This window comes from Chenopodium album, chromosome 26 (genome assembly GCF_948465745.1).
Source record: "Chenopodium album chromosome 26, dcCheAlbu1.1, whole genome shotgun sequence".
NCBI lineage: Eukaryota > Viridiplantae > Streptophyta > Magnoliopsida > Caryophyllales > Amaranthaceae > Chenopodium > Chenopodium album.
This window is the reverse complement of record NC_137859.1, coordinates 19,220,350-19,240,405: the sequence shown is the minus strand read 5'-3', so window position 1 is coordinate 19,240,405 and position 20,056 is coordinate 19,220,350. Positions and strand designations below refer to the sequence as shown.

The 20,056-nt window shown below is 34.9% G+C and overlaps 1 protein-coding gene and 2 pseudogenes across 3 annotated transcripts; 2 read left to right on the top strand and 1 right to left on the bottom strand.

Annotated features, from left to right (window-relative positions):
- The window catches only part of LOC145616920 (uncharacterized), a 192,428-nt pseudogene that overhangs the window by 66,694 nt on the left and 105,678 nt on the right, over window positions 1-20,056 (top strand).
- On the top strand, window positions 194-8,959 carry LOC145618060 (pentatricopeptide repeat-containing protein At1g73400, mitochondrial pseudogene; annotated as a pseudogene). Of its 2 annotated transcripts, XR_014107842.1 has the most exons (5): window positions 194-2,348; window positions 2,453-2,555; window positions 5,504-5,610; window positions 5,709-5,894; window positions 8,362-8,959. The product of XR_014107842.1 is annotated as a pentatricopeptide repeat-containing protein At1g73400, mitochondrial pseudogene, transcript variant X2 (transcript). The 2 variants fall into 2 exon arrangements; XR_014107841.1 differs by having other exon boundaries at window positions 194-2,555.
- LOC145618061 (protein IQ-DOMAIN 3-like) lies at window positions 8,907-11,905 on the bottom strand. The gene is made up of 5 exons (XM_081672841.1): window positions 11,464-11,905; window positions 10,977-11,372; window positions 10,464-10,697; window positions 10,233-10,355; window positions 8,907-9,675 (listed from the first exon to the last, which is right to left on the bottom strand). The coding sequence occupies exons 1-5, from the start codon at window positions 11,536-11,538 to the stop codon at window positions 9,007-9,009; spliced, it is 1,497 nt and encodes a 498-aa protein (XP_081528967.1). The 5' UTR covers window positions 11,539-11,905; the 3' UTR covers window positions 8,907-9,006.

Genomic DNA, 20,056 nt, shown 5'->3' with positions numbered 1-20,056 from the left:
GCTTATTGGTTATTTCACATAAGCAGTTAACCTATTTACCGATCACTTTTCTACAATAAGCTAATAAAATAAGTTGATCAGATCAGTTAATACAATCAGTTAGTTAAAATCAGCTTACATAATATTTAGCTTTTAGCTTTTTCCCAAACACAACTATTTTGTAAAGTGGGATTTTAAGAAGAATTGCAAAAGATGAGATTGCTGTTGTAAATTTTTCCTAAGAGTAGTAGTAATTCGCAGATTGATTCATAGAGAAGATGAAGAAGTTTAGTGAAAGAGCTCACTGTTTCAGGTATCGAACAAGGAATCACTGAAATTTCTGGGATGTATACGGGCATTTCATGGGAAGAAAGGGTCCGCCATTGTTGCCACTCTCTTGAGCTTTCTTTCAATTGTTATCGGTGAAAAGGTAACCTTCTCCAATATTTCTTTATCAAATAACACCAGCTTATTTCCTTCAAAATGTGGAGAACTTTTGTAAATTCAATTGTTAATCAGTGCAAGAATTCAATTGATTTCCCTACCCTCCGAAACCCAATTTTCTATTCTGTTTCTAGTTCTTTATTTCGTAACGATTCTTCGATTTTCGGGTATAGATTGATTTCCAAGCCATATTCTTCTAAGGGTTACTCTGAATTTGGAAATCCATTGAGAAAATTTTACTCCACTGGAGTTCCCAATGACTTTGTTAGTGAAGATGAAAAGAGTTTAGTCTGTAATAGTGTTGATGGGTTGCATAAAATTATTATTGAAAATGTGGGTTGTGATAAGAATATGGAGAAAGCTCTTGAACAAGCTGGGATTTCCTTGACAACTGAGTTGGTTATAGAAACCCTTAATAGGTTTCGGTTCGAGGAGAAAATTGCTTTTAGGTTTTTCATGTGGGCAGCTCGACAGGAGCATTATTACCATGAATACCAGACTTACAATGAAATGATTGATATATTATCTTCTACAAAATTCAAGATTAAACAATTTAGGATAGTTTGTGATGTGTTGGATTACATGAAAAGGAATGATAAAACATCGATACCCATCGAAGTTCTCTTGACTATCTTGAAAAAGTACACGGAAAAGCATTTGATGAAAGTCTTGACATGTTCAAAGAAAAAGAGAGGAGTTAGGGTTAAAGTGCAGCTGGAGATCAAGGCGCTTAACTTGCTACTTGATGCTCTTTGCAAGTGTTGTTTGGTTGAGGATGCAGAGATTCTGTTCAAGAAGGTGAAGAATAAAGTTCCTCCTGATGCCAATACCTTCAATATATTGTTTTTTGGGTGGTGTAGGGCTAGAAACCCTTTTAGAGGAATGAAGATTTTGGAGGAGATGTGTAGCATGGGTTTTACTCCCGATAGTTTTACCTATAATGCTGCAATTGAAACCTATTGTAAATCAGGAATGGTGACTGAGGCTGTTGGTCTATTTGAGTTGATGAAAACAAAATCATCTATCTCATCTCCTCCTACAGCAAAGACTTATGCAATAATGATTTTGGCGCTTGTTAAGAATGATCAAATGGAGGAGTGTTTTAGAGTAGTTGGGGATATGATACAAAGCGGTTGTCTTCCTGATGTTTCCACTTACAAGGAGTTGATTGAAGGAATGTGCTTAGCTGGAAAGGTGAAGGAAACATACCAATTTTTGGAAGAGATGGAAAAGAATGGGTATCCATCTGATATAGTCACATATAACTGCTTCCTCAAGGTTCTTTGTGAAAATAGGAAGGCTGATGAAGCAATTCAGCTTTACCATAGGATGGTTGATGTGGACTGTATGCCTAGTGTACACACTTTTAATATGCTGCTGGAGATGTTCTTTGCAATGGGTGATCCTGAGGGAGCGCTTGATGCTTGGGATGAAATGGGCAAGAGAAAATGTGATCGAGATGTCAATACTTACTGTGTGATGATTGAAGGACTGTTTGATTGTGACCAAATTGAAAATGCAAGTTTGTTTTTGGATGATATTGTAAATCAGAGAATTAAGATACCTTATCTGAAGTTTGATATATTTTTGAGGCATCTGTCAAGGATTGACGATCTTCGTAGAATTCATAATCTTTCAGAGCACATGAAAAGGTTTTACAATCCTGCTATGGCAAGACATTTTGCATTAAGTCAAAAACGAAAGGCATTGAGTTTTAGGAACAAATGAACTTTTGAAATTTATTTGGAGTTCTAAAACCTCTTGTGGCATCATGGTATAACCTATATCAAGAGCAAGCACACATGAATAATAGAGAAAGTAAAACACATGCGACCGCATGTGTTGTAAGTCTTGTAACAATGTTCCTAGGACCAGAGGAGATTTATCAATCAACTGCATTAAAGTTATGGTGCTTTAGCTTCTTGGTATGATTGTCTCCACTCTTGGATGTATTAGTTTAACATTGTTATATTTTATATAAATCTTACATCCTTACTGGCTCAACTTCTGACTTGGTATTACATAAAAGATTTATTCATTACATTGGAGAATTACAAAATTGCCATGGTACAAAACCGCATGAGCAGCTCTCTAGAAGGGTCTTCATGAATTACAATTTTATTGCTGCCCAGGTAAGTATTTGTTTTATTTGATTCATGTACTGTAGCCCCCTCCCGCTCCTTCTCGTAAAAGGGTCTCTTTCTAGTGTTCTGTTCCCAGTTCTCACTTGCATTGCATGTACTTCGTATATTGTTTAGCATCAAGGACTTAACCTCATGCATGACACTAACACTAATTACTCCATTAATCTGAACATGCCCAACTGTATATTATACAACAATTAAGAGTGGGTAGGGTGTTTATTGTGTGCGATAATGTTTCCTTTCCTTTTAGTTTTCACATCCCTCTTGAAATTATTGAAAGTTTTTCTTGGAAAAGTATACTAGTACTATGATCATATGAATTAATGAAAAATGATATGTTTGGACAAATGAACTAATGGATAAATGAAAGAAGAGAAGGTTAGCCCAAAGAAGTGAAGATGAGCTAAGTAAATGATTAGCTGTAATGAAGAAGCTGTATCGAGGGAGAAATAAATATATTTAAAGCCAAATAGTTTATAAACTTTTATACTTTTTACATTTACATGTGAGAGGCTTTGACTTCTTTATCTTGTCAGGCTTTTCTTGTAAATGATTTTTCTAAAACATAATAATGGCTTTACTGGTTTACATCCTTAAATCATGGTTGGTGTACATTGCTTCCAGTACTCCTATTTAGATATGAATAAGTAATACTGGAAAGAAGAGGGAAAGCTGTTGGTTCTTTGATCTTTGTTCTGTGTTAATTTGTATTTAGGGGTGTAAATGAACCAAGCCGATCAAACTACTTGGGTTCAATCTCGGTTGAAGCTCGTTCATGTTTGTTTATTTGATAAATGAGCCGAGCTTGAACAAATTATGAAGCTCGTTTAATAAATGAGCTTGAATTGAACACGAACATGGTTATGCTCGTTCATATAAGTTCATGAACAACTCATATTATGCTTGTGAACTACTCAATTACTTATAATCGTGAATTATTTATTTATTCAGAATTGTTAATTAATTCTTAAGTTTTTTGACAATTAAGATTTAATTCTTAGGTTTATAATTAAAATTTAATTATTATGTTAATTTTAAGATTTTCGAATGTCAAAAATACAAAGCTCATTTATTAGAGAAGCCCGCTTATTATTATGCTTTTTCATGGAACACTCGTTTGTCAACTCGTTTAATAAACGACTGGTTCGCGAACATATAGTAATCTAAATGAGCCGAGTTTGAACAGATTTTTGAGCTCGCTTCAAAGCTCGGGGTCGTGTTTGGACTCGCCTAAGTTAAAAGAACTTGAACATGAACAAGTTAGTACGCGGCTCGGCTCGGCTCATTTACACCCCTATTTGTATTGCTATTCTACAAGTGTATATTGGTTAAAAAAAAAAGTTCTGTTGATTTTTTTTTTTCTCCGATGCTTCTTTTGATTGTTCTTAATTGCTTAAATATTACTCTAGAGGTTTGGTAATCTTTAGCTTCATGTTTGATTCTCCAGATTGTGCATACTTAAAGGAGTGTACACTGTACACTGTATATTGATTGGTATACATTCAAACTGTCAATTTATATTATCTATTGAAAAACAGAAGCTATACAGTACACCGGGATAAGCAAGTATGTGCTCCAATTTTGCTCTTTAATGATTAACCAAAATATTTTATGAGATTACAATAGGAGGCCATGATTCTGTCATTTGAAATTGATAGAATAATTGAACTCATTGCATGATTCTCAATTATATGCGATTTGATATGAAGCTTCCATGAGCTATGCAAAACTATAGTCGGCTAAGTGAAGCATAGATAAAATAAGTTTCTAAAGAAGAATGTAGTTTGAATACTTGAAGAAGCGCTCTTAAATTATCAGATTTTTTTTCTTACCATTCATTAAAGGATCATACACATGCTTTTACTAGCAGTAGAGTTATGTATAGATATTGAATGATTGAAAATGCATATATCAACTATTTGGACCTATTGATACTCTATACGCGGCTAGTAGATTTTTTTTTTGTTTATTTATTAATTAAAAAAGACCAATTAGAAAGCGACATGTGGAACATCACCTTCAATCTGTTACTAACCTAACAAAATTGGTCAAGGGTTTGGTTTGAGAAGATATATGTACAAGGTGGGATTGTTTTGGGATTACTCAAATGTGGGATTGTTTTGGGATGACCAGGCAAATGTGAGACTATTAGTTTTAATATTTCCAATATATATGTGCAATTTTCCTTTTTTGGACGTCCCTAGATTCCTATAAGAATGCTCTTCTACATTTATGGACATGTGGTCCATTTAAAAATGTGCAGTCCCACTATTTTACATTTTCATCAATTCTACTTAACCAAAAATGTAGTGTGTACATTATACTTGGTGCATACTTTTTGGGATGATGGTAGTATTATAGTGAATATAAGAAAACATGATTTTGATTATGTGTATTGGGTAGATTAAGCAACATTTCAAGGATCCTGAGAGTCAGAAGCCTTGTGTTAGTAAATTGTGTTGTTTACTGAATGGTGGAACACCTAGAGATCTGTCTTTTGTATGCAAATTGAGCTTTAGACACTTTGTCCTTGTTTCTGAGCTATTGTTTCTGGCGGGAATGCTTCTAATGCTAATGGCGTCAAAGGCACAGTTATGATATTTTTTAGGCTACGGTTGGAAATTAATAAGATGAATGTTCTAGGGTGCTGTTCTCATCAAATATGTTTATGGGATAAAGTTTTGTGTCAATATTCTGGAGCTTTTAAAGAGTTGTTTGGCTTTAGCTTGCTCATTGTAACACTAGATGATTCTGCCACATCGCAATTAAAATGCTAAATCTGATAGTGAGTATGAAACACTGTCTGTAAATTGTCTAACAGTTACATTCTACTCGTAAAATTTAGTGTTTGTCTTTTCATCAAAATCGAAGTAATGATTTTATCTATCCATCTCACATGCCTTTTGATCCACAACTATTCCTTTTTTTATCTTCAGTTGTTGAGATTGATCATGATGAGAGACCAAGTGATGGAACTTTGGCACCCTCTTTGTCAGTATGTCGATCTATAGCTCTGGAGAGTTGAGATTCAATAGATTCAAAGGTTTGCAGAGGATCTTATGTATTTAAAAGTGAAACAAGTCATAAGAGAGCACAACAAAACTTTTTCAACTCACAAGTTCTGGCTGATGTGGATATCAGGAATCAGAGTTATCTTCTGCAGTGCAGCTGAAGATTGTCCACTGCTCTTGGACGAGTTTTTTCTGAATCCTTGTTGGGGAAGCTGACCTCCTTTTAAACCCACTTCAGCAGAAAGCAGAGCAGTGCACCAACCAGATTGATGAACAAGTTACCCATGCAGTAGCCAATGATCTGGAAAGTAATAAGGTATTTTTTTCCCTTCTTTTCAGTTAAATACTACTATACTTGACCCTGACGGTGAAACTTCTGGCGAGAAATGTTTCTGTACAGTTGATTAACTCCAGCAGAATTCTCTGCACATACCTTTAAATTTTTATTCTTATTTTTTATTTTTGGTGGATGTCTTCATAACTGTCATATAGGTCTGATTGTTTATGTTATGTGGAACCTTTTTATTGAGGCTTGATACTCATAATAATATGAACTGATAGCCTGACAATGCCTAACACTTTATAACATGTATAAATGATTAGAATTAAATGATTAGAATAACACTTTACTAACCCTGCTTATAATTCTGGTATACTGGAATATAGGTTTTGTGTAGAATTTCTGATTATAGATATTGTTTTTAGGATTTCAACGTTGTTTTATTTGCTTTTGTCTTTGGGTTTGGCTATGATCTTCAATATAGATACATGTCAGGTTTTAATGTACTTAATCCAGATTACTTGTGAGAGTAAATGTCATGAATCTGCAGTGTCTGTTGGTCCTATTAATCTTAACAGACCCTAGGGAGCCTTAAATAAAAGTGTGCTAATTGATTAATTTAGGCTACCCAAAATAGTAGGCTTTTTTATGATAAAATTAATTTACTACTCCCTGTATGTGTGTGTGAGGCTCTTTTATAATAACATTAGTTTACTACTCCTTATGTGTGTGTGTGTGTGAGAGAGGCTCTTTTATAATAACATTAGTTTACTACTCCCTGTGTGTGCGCGCGCGCGCGTGGTGTAGCATGTTAGGCTTTTATGATAAAATTAGTTTACTACTCCCTGTGTTTGTGCGCTGGCGCACTTTTCAATAAACAATTAACTATTATTTTTTTGTTCTTCTTTATGGAGTAATTTTTTTAATCTTATTATATTAAAGTCACTTAAATCATCTCAAACTATGTGCCGGTCAAAGTTTAACCCTTTTAAAAAAGAAAGAGGTATTACTTTATTAGTTTTTTTGCAATGAAGGTAGCTATTTGGTGTGCATATGACTAAAGATGGGTCACTACTTAATGTAGGGATGTAATCTAGATTCAAATCCAGATACTTGGACTACTCTTCATATGCTCCACTGTTTTTTGTCATAGACTTTCCTTCTTTTTATTAGGTCAAGGTATAACATTTTCAAAAACTTTTGTATACATCCGGTTTACACTAATATTACTGTACATCAAGCAGTAGAAGGGTAACTTTTAGCTAATTTTAGGGTAACTTTTTGCCTTTTTTTGGGTAACTTTAAACAGAATACAATTTTTATATAAATAGACAACAAGAAAAGTTTTATAAAGGTAATTTAATTACATGCAATCACTAATAATTGATTTTTAGTCATTTAAAATGTGATTCTTTACTAATAAAGCGTAGATAATTTTTATTTGAATTGGGTTACCTTTACGCATATTAGGGTAACTTTCATTCATTTCAAGGGTAACTTTTAGGCTATCTTTATAATGGATGTACAATAATTATTGTACACCCGATTTTTTTAAAAGTTTGTACAACCTTTTTATTAGGGCTTGTTTGTTTCATCTTATTTTGATCTATATTTATTTTATTTCAAACAAAATAAGCTCTAGATAAGATAAGTTCAAAGAAGAAAAAAATTGGTGTGCATATGACTAAAGATGGGTCACTACTTAATGTAGGGATGTAATCTAGATTCAAATCCAGATACTTGGACTACTCTTCATATGCTCCACTGTTTTTTGTCATAGACTTTCCTTCTTTTTATTAGGTCAAGGTATCAACATTTTTATTAGGGCTTGTTTGTTTCATCTTATTTTGATCTATATTTATTTTATTTCAAACAAAATAAGCTCTAGATAAGATAAGTTCAAAGAAGAAAAAGATCAGATAAGTTTAAACAAACTAAGTTTACGTAAGTTCAAACAGTATAAGTTCAGAGAAATAGGCGCTTTATTTTTATAATTTCTGGAGTTCCAAATGCGTGAATTGTGAGATTTGAATTGAATTTTACACCAATGCTGAGGGAGTAGAAGAGAAAAGCTCGGCCTCAACAAGGGGTGGGAAAGTAAGAGATATGAGGCTTTTGAATTTCGATCTTAGGAGTGACACTGAAGGAGAGCTTTGAGAAATCCCATGAACCATTGGAGGGCTTGTCAGCAAGTAGGAGAGAGGAGTTAAAAGGGAGTGGTGGTCCATAGTTAATTGAGCTAATATTGCCTAACACCATCTAGTTGTCATACCAGTACTCTTGATTTTTCTTGGCCCGTGTCAACTTTGTCAAGTGCACAAGTGCTGCAAAAATTCTTTGATGATTTCAGGAATAAATCCCTGCATCAGAATCTGCATGGGAATTTAAATTGATACGGTAATAAGAAAAAAAAATTGTTGCAAACAAATCGAGGGTCGTTATTTTGCAAGTTGGAAATAAGGAATTTTTTTTTCTGCGATTTTATTTGTTGTTTCTATGGCAGGTAACACATAGTAGCTGTTCTTAAGCTATGAGATGATCAGCTGTGGGCTGTGGCATTGACTGATCCCTGTTCGCCTGATTTTACTTCCAAGTGGTAGAAATGCAGTATACATTGCTGCAGTACTGGGTATAAAGAATTTAGAAGTAAATTACTAGAATTCAGATTTGGCAGGTAAGGGTAATATGAATTTCTGCTCTATAGAACCCTGAAGCCACTTGTCTTGCTGATATTGCAACAATATACGAAGTATGCTTCTGCAACAAATCCATATTTTTCATGAAAAGCAGGAGATGAAAAGTATATGTTGTAGAAATCAGCAAAGCCATGTGTGTTCTTTGTTTTGTTGCATCTGTTACACCATTCTGCCTTACATTGTTATAGATAATAGTTCCTGTTTTACAAGTCAAACTCCGAAATTAATGCCAGTGATTATTGATTACAAAATCATCATGCTTTATCCTCAATGTAAAATAAAGAAACAAAAAGTTTTACAAACATACAGCTCTAAAGACTATGCCAAAGGGACTAATGACCAGCCTCAAGCAAACACATACTTCAGCAATAATACAAACCGATATAAATAAGGGAGTAGTAAAATCAAAATCAGTTATTTTTAAAATTAAGAATTATGTTTTCATTTAGGTTCTAAGTATGATCTGAGGAAGTAGACCGCCTTGATCTTGCAGGAGAAGCAGGCTGAGAAGCCCTTTTCCTAGCTGAACTAACTGAGACTCTGTCGGGTGTGACACTCTTCTCCCTCTTGCATTCACCTCCAAATCGTGTTCTAGCCTTTGCAGATTCAGTGGCAGCCATATAACTTGGAACAGTTTGAGAACTCGCTAGGCTTTCATCATCCCTAACAGATGAACCTGTCACACTATTTCTCCTTGATTGTTCTGATTGCATGCTCAGTGTGCTTCTTGCATCATCTTCTGGACCCCAAACGCTCTTCCTTGGGCTCATCTTTGGGCTTGGGGATCTCAAGTTTCGGGTTCCTGCAGTGGACTTTAAAGGAGCATTGGAAGTGGACAACCGGCCACCAGTGGAAGAACGGGGTTGTTTTCGAATGGATGTTGGGGAAGGCTTTTCACAGCCATAATAGGCTTTTGTAAGCTCGTGATTCCCAGACAAAGTGGTCTTTGATGAGGCCATAATACGAGGGGAGTTATCATTGCTAAAATCTTTCTCAGGAGTGGTTGCGGTCTCCCATGGTTTAGCAGCTAACCATCGTTCTAACCAGCTCCAGCCCCAGTGGGGATTGTTTACATCCATAAACAACGTGTGCGCAGACATTGATGATGCCTTCCATGCTTGCTGTACAGCATATGATTTCATTTAGCTATGTTGACAAACTAAGCTATTGGATTGTCTTATTCTTCTGATAACTACCTTGCAAATTAAAGCTACTTTGCAGATTATAAAGGTGTTCTATTTTTATCACTCTTCCTAAGTAAAAGAAGTAAAACAATTTCTAAAGGACATGAATGTGTTAAATTTTAGAGTTGTTTTATAAAGTGTTATATAGCTTACTATCTACAAATAAAATTGAATAGAAGTATAGAATCACACAGTACAGAAGTAATAAATAGATAAATGAACCAAATTTTTTTATTAATTGAACCAAGTTTGAGCCTAGCTCAATCAAAAAACAATCTTAGTTATACGAAAAAAGACGCCTAATCATGAAGTAGTTTACACGCTTGATAAATATGCTTTTGCATAATGACATAGGTAAACCTTGTGTACATGACTCACTAACTCCTCTCCATTGTCTGCGCGATTTAAAATTTGCATTTTCTACCCTGAAATCCTTCATTTTCTTTAGGCATTGTTGCTGGGCATGTAAGCGGGAAAGAAGTCTAAGTCATTACCTGATGGGTAAATGCATAAGCCAGAGTCCTTTCTCTTCTAATGGCAGCCTCATGTCTGCTTTGCAACTTTGCTTCGATCTGTTCCTTTGTCTTTCTACTGCTGTCCCAACCATCACCGTTTTGCTGCAACATGTTCAGCACATTCTGTCGTCAGCATAAGTACTACGAAAACAAGAAAATTGTTGTAGTTTGACTCATAACTGCAAAAATTATTGTGAAGGATGAACATACTTGTGATTTTTCAAGTTCCTTGGCTTGCTCTTTTGCATATTTCTGCTGAATCTGTTTCTGACGAGCCAGGTTTTCCTCAGCCATCTTCTGTCTTCTCTCATGTACCTGAGACTGCACTCGTGCTAATGTTTGCATTGACTTCAGAGTATTTGTAGTCTGACGTTTGATTGCCTGTCCTTGCATTACTGCTTTCAACCTCATCAGCCCTCGCAGAGCACGTAATGTTCTCCTCCCCTATAAAAAAATTATAGGCAATGAAAAAAAGCTCACCATGGTATGAAGCTTTTTTATTTATTTTTTCCATACATGGCATGACTCACTCCAACTCGAAAAATATACATTTCTATTTTGGTTCGTGCAAAAAAAAAAAAAAAAAAAAAGAAAAAAAAGAAAAAAAAGACCAAGTCATTATAATGAAGAATATGGTGATGTATAAGTTTAAACACCCTTGAAAATGGTCCGATCTTATTACCCTGAGCTATGTGATCATAATAATTTTAACAAAAAACATACCATGTATCCTCGGAAAGCTGTTTGAATCTTAATGGCTGCAACTTCCTCCTTAGACTTGCCAGAAACAGGTGTAGTAGTTGCTGTCAGACGAACAACCTCTGCAGCAGCCTGAGCAGCTGCAACAGCCGCCTCAGCAGCCTTAGCAGATGCTATAGCAACACTATAGGCATGTTTCGTCTGTTCCTTATCTGCTGCACTACTTACTTTCTGTTCCTTATCTGCTGCAAATTTTGCTGGTTCAGCAACTTTTGCTGGTTCAGCGGCAGGGACAATCACTGGTGCCACAGTTGGCTGAGGAGGAAACGCCGTTGTAGTAGGGGCAGTGTCTGTTGGTGTTGTGTTAAGACCAGACCTCTTTTTCTTCCTAAACCATTTCTTCTTTGATTTTCCTGACTCCTGAAAATAGAAGACGGAATAAAACAATCTTGTAACATTTGTTATAATCCACGACGAACTGGTTGATCATGAAGACTATGATAAGACAAACCTGAACAATCTCCTTCACCTCCGGTCCGTTGAGAGCTTTTTTCATTGAAGAGAACCAGCTTCCTTTTCTACCCATTTTCGCATCCGTTGATGTAGTCAAACACCTAGTTGTTATATAAAAGTTAAGCAAATTAGTTGATTATTCTTCAAAAGTCCGAAGAAAACATACTTCTAATCCTTAGATCATCCAGCCCAAAAAAAAGGAAAAAAAAAAAACAATTCCTAGATGAAACATAACCAACAAAAAAAACTGTCATATGATCAATTCGATGATATCATTTTCGACGTTTTGGTATCTCAAAATCTGAACGTCAGAGTTATATAGTGCATACAAATTTCCTGTTTTTGTTTTCAAGAACAACAAAATCAAGTTACCTTAAATTACACAGCCAAAATTCTTTAGTGCACCCCATTTAAATTTGCACCCTACTAAAAACACACACAGATTCAAAATCTAGTTGATCGATCGCAGAAGAAGAAAAAAAACAAACTTCACTACAACAATCAGGCAGTTTAACTAAAAAAAATCATGGAAAAATACAAATTTCATACAGCAAAAAATAGAAGAAAAGTATATAAATAGATAGCAGAGAAACTGAAAAATATATACCAGGTTTAAAAAGTCTAAAACTTGTAAAGAAGCAAAGTTATGATTTGATGTGTTTTGACAAAGAGGGTATGAATGAAGAAGAAAAGTTATTGCAGGCCAAGAAGAAGAAAAAAAAAGAGAAGAATAATATTGAAGAATTCAAAGAATGAATATTAGTATTAGTATTTGAGTTTGATGAGAATGAAAGGGGTTTGTGTTTGTGGGGGGCAAATAACAGTTACCAACTTAGTCGTTGCTTAATTGCATAGTGTTGCTCCACTACTTTCTTAATATTTCTAGGGGGGTGGGGGAACTCCACCTTCAACAACATTATTTTATACAGAAGTTCTAAATACAGTATAAAATAACCTAAATGCAGGATCTAATTAAATACGCTAAAGATCATATTACCTCTTTTTATAAATTTTCAACTTTTTTTTTTTTTTTTTTTACAGAAATAATCTTTCACCTTAATTTGATTCACATTGTAATAAAGTACTCCTTCTTTAACTAACAAATTCTCCCTTTTCTCTGTACAGAAGAAGACTTCTCTTTGTTTTGATAACAAAAAGCAACTTCTACCATTTTTCTTATTGATCGAACACTTGATAAAGTAAGCCTAATTTGAATACTAGTAATTTAGTTACACTTCTGCCATTTCCCTTCATATTTAACTTTTTAAACTTAGTACAATCATCCCTGGAATTCTAGAAGAAATTCAATTTGGTAATCTTCATCACCCCCGGAAATTCAATCCGGTACTTTCCACCGATCCCCGAAAATTCAATCCGGTACCCATCATCATCCCCGTAATCCGGTACTCTTCATCATCCCCCGGAATTCAATCTGGTTCCTTTCATCACCTCTTGAAAATTCAACACGATACCTATCATCATTCCCTGGGATTGTTATGCGGAAGTTCTCCTTATGTTCCGTAAATTCTATTCGGCAATTGACCACTAGCCTTAGCAGATGGTATTATTGCTGCTAAGTGTTATCAAGTTTCAAGAACCTTATAACACGAGCAACATCATTTAAACCCCAAGAAGCACATTGGAAAATTAGATTTCTGAAAAAAAAAAAAAAAGTAACCAGTCAAGTCCTAGATGATAAAATACGAGTACTTTTTTTTTTTTTAACGGGAAAATACAAGTACTTCTTATGTCGATTGTGTCAAGTCATTAAGGTTTCAATGGTAGTCACTAGTTAATGTAAGGTCATAAAAGTACAGTATATTTTAAAATTTTGTATTGTACAATTGTTTGTACATGTATCTAATTTTTGCGGAATTAATTATTGCATATAGTATACATACTTGAAAAAAAACATCAAAACATGGTGAAAGGTTGAATACGTTATATGTGCTTGGAAGATGAATGCTAGCGGAGTAGCGGGTTATAATGAAGTATGAAGGATTTAGATTAAAACAAGGGCACAATTGACAATTTCAGCTTTTTAGAATCATTAAGTCATTCTGCATTTAGGTAGGTAAAGTGTTACCTGCATATAGTACCCCCCGCAAAATGGTAATTGTTGGCAGAATTTTCTTGATTTTGTCTTTGTTTAGAATTTTTTACTATGAAGTATGAGTATTGATAAGTGTAGTAGTAATCTTAAGTTTGGTATATTATGGATTTATGGGGATTGAAAGTTAAAGTGGAGGTGTGGAGTTTTACAACTTGCTTAGCACGTTTAGTGTTTTTTTTTTTTTTGGAAATGAGATTAGTATTAGATTAAGATAAGACTGATATTTTATTAGAGAGCAGTTAGTGGATAGTAAATTGTATGTAAACTACATATGTGTGTAACCTTTTTTGTTTAAGAAAAATAAAAAATTTTAGTAAGCGAAAAAGGCGGGAGTGAATGAGAGCTTAGGATTGGGGGTTTGGAGGATTCTCGTGAAAAGTGACTCTTAAATTATACTCCCTCCGTTACTTTTTACTCGCAACTTTTACCATTTTTAGCTGTTACACATTACTTGCAACATTTTTATTTCTTTCCTTTTATGGTAGGTTTTTAATGGCAAAATGACTATTTTACCCTTATTTTTTTAACCCTTTCTAATTTCTACTAACCTATTCTTATTTAACTCCTAATCTAATTCACTAACACTAATCTAATTTAACCATTCCCACCAAAAAATACCCACCCCAATCTGATTTCATCAGAAATCATCCACCCTCTCAACTACCAGAATTGAATGAAGATCATTCAATTCTCCTCGACCATGGTGCCCAGAACTCCCTTCTTCTGGAGATTTCTCCAGAAGAACCCTAGATCTACTCCTTTTTCATCCTTTCTCTCTCATCTGCATCCTTTGTTCTCTCTTTCTCCTTCTCTATCAAACCCTATCTGCGATCTCTTCCTCTCTCTTCTCTGTTTCCCCTCTTGTTATCTAAGAAAATGAGTTCCAAAAAACGCAAATTGAAGTCCCTTGAACCCCCTAAGGAAGATTCCAACACTGTTACTCGGTATCGTCCTCAAAGAGGTACTGGTATCATGAAACCAGTACGTCGCTGTTCTTCGTCCTTTTCAAGGTACAAGAGGGGCAAAATCGGGGCAAAATTGGTGGAGTATATTTCCAGCGACGACGAGAAGGAGGAAGTTGTAATCCCCCGTATTTTTAAATATATTAGTAATGAAATTATGTTTTATTCATAATTTTTATTTGTATTTTTTCGGATTTAATTTCAAAAGTTTCAAATTATTTTTGGGTTTGATGAACATTTTATTACAAATAACTTTTTATGAACCTTTCTTCAATAATTTATGTCCAACAAACAAACCAAACCCACTTTCCTTTCTTAATTGGCCCATTAATTTTATGAGGCCCAACCTTAAAACTAACCCTACACCACTCTCTCTCTTATAAATACCCCATACATCCCCAAAATTTCCCCACACAAAAGGTTAGTTTTATTTCCTTTCTCTTTTGTTTTATTAATTTGTGTAATTATAATTATTTATGGGTTTTGATTTTATTGTTTGAATCAATTTAATTGGTATCAAATTGTATTTTGATGATTCAACTTTATAATTTCAGATTTTATAAATGTTATAATTTTCAGATTTTGTAAATTTAATAACCTAGAGTTTTTAATTATTGAAAATCATGATTTTAGGGTTTTTATGAACAATTGATTTAGGGCTTTTATAGTAATAATGTTTTGAAATTTTGGTGATTATAATTACTAATTAGTTTCCAGATTATTTTGAACACGTAAATTCGTGTTTTAATGTTTAGATTTCGGTTCGTTAATATTAATCCCGTTTTAATCCCGATCAGGTTCTGAACTCATCTGATTTTGACAAAAAAGTAGTGTTTTCCATGTGGAAAAGATGTTTTAAGAAAGACTCACTACCATTGGTAGTGAGCATCACCCTCTCGTGGCCAAATTCTGCCTCTAAATATGATTTTCGGGCAGTTTTTCATTTTTAACGAAGTTTTTTATGCTTAAAATTTTATCCTTGAGTTTGATTAATAAAATTAATTATGTTTAAAGTTAATTAAGCATATAAATATGTGTTTTTTTTATTTTAATAAGTTTTTCATCATATTATATTGTTGGAAATTACTTGGGATAGTAATATTAATTATTGTTGGTTGTTTTCTAGGAAGTGATTATTCCCTAGGAGAATTTTAAGTGATTAAAAGTGGCTCAAAGGATTGTTTGTATGAGGTACGTACATGTCTACTTCGTTATAAGTAGTATCATGTTAGGTACCAAAAGGAAAGAACTTAATTTCATGATTAGGGAACACTTGGATGAAAATTGTTTGGTTACACATTGATTTAATTCATGTGCTTATGTTTATGAAACATGTTTTGGTGAATTGATTATGTTTGTATGGAATCACGGATGCAAACATGTTGAATTATATTGGATAAAATGTTTGTATAGAATGTTGATACAAGCATAATTTTATTGGATTGGTTTGTTAACCACATTTGGTTTATTAAAGGATTGGAATTGAATGGTTTAAGTGGAATGGATTTATTAATTATTCCACAAGGTTATTATTATTTATTTATTACTCAATCATAACTTGTTAGTATGTTGAGTAAAGGTGGATTAAGCCGAAATGGCTAGGTGAGTTGACTATGTTCAACAATTTTGGATAATTTGGAAGTTTAATAGAATTAAAGGTCAATTTGTGATGTGATCACCATTTCCTAAATAAGATTAATAATAAATTGATGTATGATTGTTATGTATGGTCTTCTTGATTGAGTCGGCTATTAATTAAAATTGTAATCACGTAAAGTGAAACATGGATGAGCAATAAAACTCTGGAAAGCGTGCACTTCTAGAGTATTGACAATTATGGGTTGGGGTACACGGTGGTAGCCCGTGGCTTTTCGAGGCTTGTTTGATCAACATGTCGTCTTCTCTTTTGGTATTTACATTTTATTTTATAATGAAAGTTAGATGGGATCCTAGACTAACTTTGTGAGAATGGAGTCGCGCCCATTCTTGCATCGCGCTAAACTTTTATTTCAAATGGTCATTTGGGACCTGGATTGGACAACCTGGTCTATTGCTTACTCCAAACTAAATTAAATTAATTAAATTGAATATAATGAGTCAAGTGTTTGGAATTAGTTAGTAAGTATGTTGAGTCAATTGAATTGTCTAAGTGTGGAGTCTTGATTAATGAATTCGTGTTGTATGTTTATTTACTTTAATTAATTGAGCATGCTAGGTTTGGTACGTTGTAGCTTGTATGTACTCAGCTTTGCTGATTGCGTGCTTTTGTGTGTGTTTTCTTTTGGTCATGGCCTTCGCCTTTCAATGACCCTGTGATGATCCAATTATTACACTTGTATTATTGGGGAGCAGTATTGCACAGATTAGCTTGATGATGTGAAGTTCCGGATTTGACAATCGCATTGTCAAGGGATGGTGTGATTGAGTGTATTCATTCTTTGTGTCAAACTTATTTATATTTTGCTATTTCATTTATGTTTTGGACTTTGATTATTGGTTTGATTTTAAATAAGGGCCTTTATGGTTCCGATTTGTAAGTTTTGGCTTATTCGTTTTCTAAACAACGTTATTTTAAATACTTAAGTTTGATTTTTCCACTGCGATACTTTAATAAAGCCTTAACGTTTTAACACGTGGCGGTAACATGTCAATAGTTCTCCACTATTTTATTTAAAGTAAGTGGTTTGGAAAAGGGAGAATTATTGGGGTGTTACAGAAGTGGAGTCAGATCCGACGGTGGTGGGTCAAGATCCGGTGGCTGTGGTTGCTGATGTCCCTGCTGCTGGTGGAGAAGTGGTTCACGCTGATGATGGGAAGAAGGGATGCTCTAAAAAGCCTGAATCTGGGAAGAAGACCACCGCTGGTACTGCTTCGGACAGTGGTGGGTCACCTCGTGGACTAAAGAGGTGCAGACCTGTCTGGAAGGATGATTACAGTGACTGGGATCCCTACTACATGGCTTATTTGAGGAACAAGTACCCTCATGACTTCCCACCTGATCGTTGATCTTGCAGCGTAACTATTACTAAACCCTAATTGCTTGATTTTAGTTTTAATTCTGAGTCCATTATGCTTACATATGCATCTGAGTCCCTTTTGATGTTGTTAGCTTCATTTGTTGTTTGTTGTTGCCCTGTTTGAGGCTTGTTCATGTTGTTGCTGTTGTTTGGTGGTTGTGGTAGACAGATGTGGTCATGATTTTATACTTTTGACCATTTTGAGTGATGGTTTTGATGTTGGTTTGTGTGATTATGTTTGTCTTGTGCTTTAAATGATTATGCTTCCTATAAGTCCCCTACTGCTAGTTGGTATGATTTGTAGTTGATGTGTTGGATGTTTGTTGGTTGGCTGTTGATTTGAGTGCATAAGCATGCAGCTTGGAGAGTTAGTGTTGTATGAATGATCGATGACCTGTAGGGTTGTGGAATAGACACTGGGTTTTTCTGGTTTGTTGTGTGCTTCTGTTCTTGGCATTGTGTACAAATACTATGGAGTCCCATTAGGTGTTTGTATTGTTGATGCTTTGAGTCCCCCCCTTTTACTATGCATCAAAGTGTTAATCAATTTCCAAATGATGAAGGGACTCTTATGACTTGAGCCCATAATGGAAGGTTGCTCCAACATTTTCCCTAAAAGAGATGTTGTTGAGGTGCCTACTTATGGTTGCTAACATGGTTAATCCATTCCCATCTGATGGAATTGATGAGCGTCATTTATGGCGCTCAAAAGAATAAGATTTTGGTTCTTTTTCTCTATTTTCTTTCTTTATTTTCCTTTATTTTTCTTAGTTTTATTTGGTTTTCCATTTTAATAACTCATTTTGAGTTTTGTATAGTTTTTATGTATTTTTCGTTATTTTAGTCTTTAATTCATAGATTTAGTTTTATTTCTTTTATTTCTATTTTGTTTATTTTTATTTTATTTATTTTACTTTATTTGTCTTCTTTTTCTCTCTCATGTTTGGTTGTTCGTGTAGGTGATTGCTCGGGACAAGACACGAGTTACATTGTCATATTCGGAATTCCGATATTCAAGCTTGATGTTTCGAGGTCTTAAGTTCAAAGTCAATTAAGTGTTGCAACGATCACAAGCTAACATGTCTTATCCCCTTGCTACACTCTTAACCTTCACCCCACCATCTCCTAATCCTCCACCACACTTATTTGCTCATCACTCCCCTGCTTCCCCAGTTCATCCACAACAATTACTCACCTTCCTCTGCTTCCATTCGACTAACAGCAACCAAACAACAACAATTCTCCACCGCCCTGAATCACCGCAACCAACACCATCCTCCTCCAATCATCACACGCAATTTCCACCAGCAGCAGCCCCTCGTAACCCCGCAACATCACGCAACAACACCACCAACAACCGCACCAGCCACCTTCGCACCTCCCCACAACGCACACTCCACCACCACACAAATCAACCAGATGTTGCCCCCTCACCTGCCACGCAACAGCAGCCACCAAATAACCACCTCACGCAGCCCCTGCTGCCCTTTTATTTCCGCCATCATGACAGCCAAAATCCACCACGCAAACACCAACAACAACCCCAATAATCACTCTAATTCCACCACCAATCGCAGCCACCAAACAATTCCCGCAAACCACCTCACAACAACAATCGCAGCAACACATTCAGCCACCACTCTCGCAACCTCCTTCATTTCCCACAATTCAATTGAAATTCCCCGAGGATGCGGGTGTGAGAGTAGCGGACGCGGGCTCGATGTCACAAATCAGGCAGGAAGTAGCCGCGGTTGTCCCGAGGTCTTCCCGCGGACGCGGTGGCTATGGAGAAGGCGCGGCTTAGACCACCGCGGGCGCGGCTTTGTGGGTTCAATTTGAACCGTATCTCAAGCTCCTCACGTGACTATAATGAAAATCCAACGGCCTTGATTGATGCTTGATGATAGATGATGAAGATGAGTGGCGGTGATTGAAGTTGATGATGATTGATGGACGGTGATGGTGGTGATGACCTTCAATGGAGGATGAGCAGCGAATTATCAAAGCTGACTTCTTTTATTTCTTTTTTGTTTTCTTTTTCTTTTATCTTTTGTTATTTATATTTTTCCTTTTTCTTTTATTTTTATTTTTCTTTTCTTTTCTTATTTTTCTTTTCTTATTTTTATTTTCCTTTTCTTAGTTTATTTATTTTATTTTCCTTCTTTTATTATTTTTCTAAGCTTAGTTTAAATACCCATTTTTGGGGATTTTTAGATCCAACTTTTATTCTATTGGAAATTAGCTTAGTTTTCTCTCTCTTAGGTTGAGAGCTTCTCTCTCTAGATTAGGCTATTTTAGGAGTAGTTTTAGAGAGAGAAAGTGAGAGATTTCAATGGTGATTGAGAAATTGAAGATGTAAGTGTGACAATTGTGTTTGAGATTTTCTCTATTATCAATGAGCATTTCTAAACTTTATCTCATTTAATTGCTTTGTTTAATTTGATGTTTGTTTGGTTTGATTTTGATATTTGATGTTTGATTAGAGTAATTGTTCTTGAT

Coding starts and splice junctions, on each gene's coding strand:
- LOC145618061 (XM_081672841.1), bottom strand. CDS start 11,538: ATGGGTAGAAAAGGAAGCTGGTTCTCTTCAATGAAAAAAGCTCTCAAC. Junction 11,373..11,463: donor AGGTGAAGGAGATTGTTCAG/GTTTGTCTTATC, acceptor TTCTATTTTCAG/GAGTCAGGAAAATCAAAGAA. Junction 10,698..10,976: donor CAGCTTTCCGAGGATACATG/GTATGTTTTTTG, acceptor ATTTTTTTATAG/GGGAGGAGAACATTACGTGC.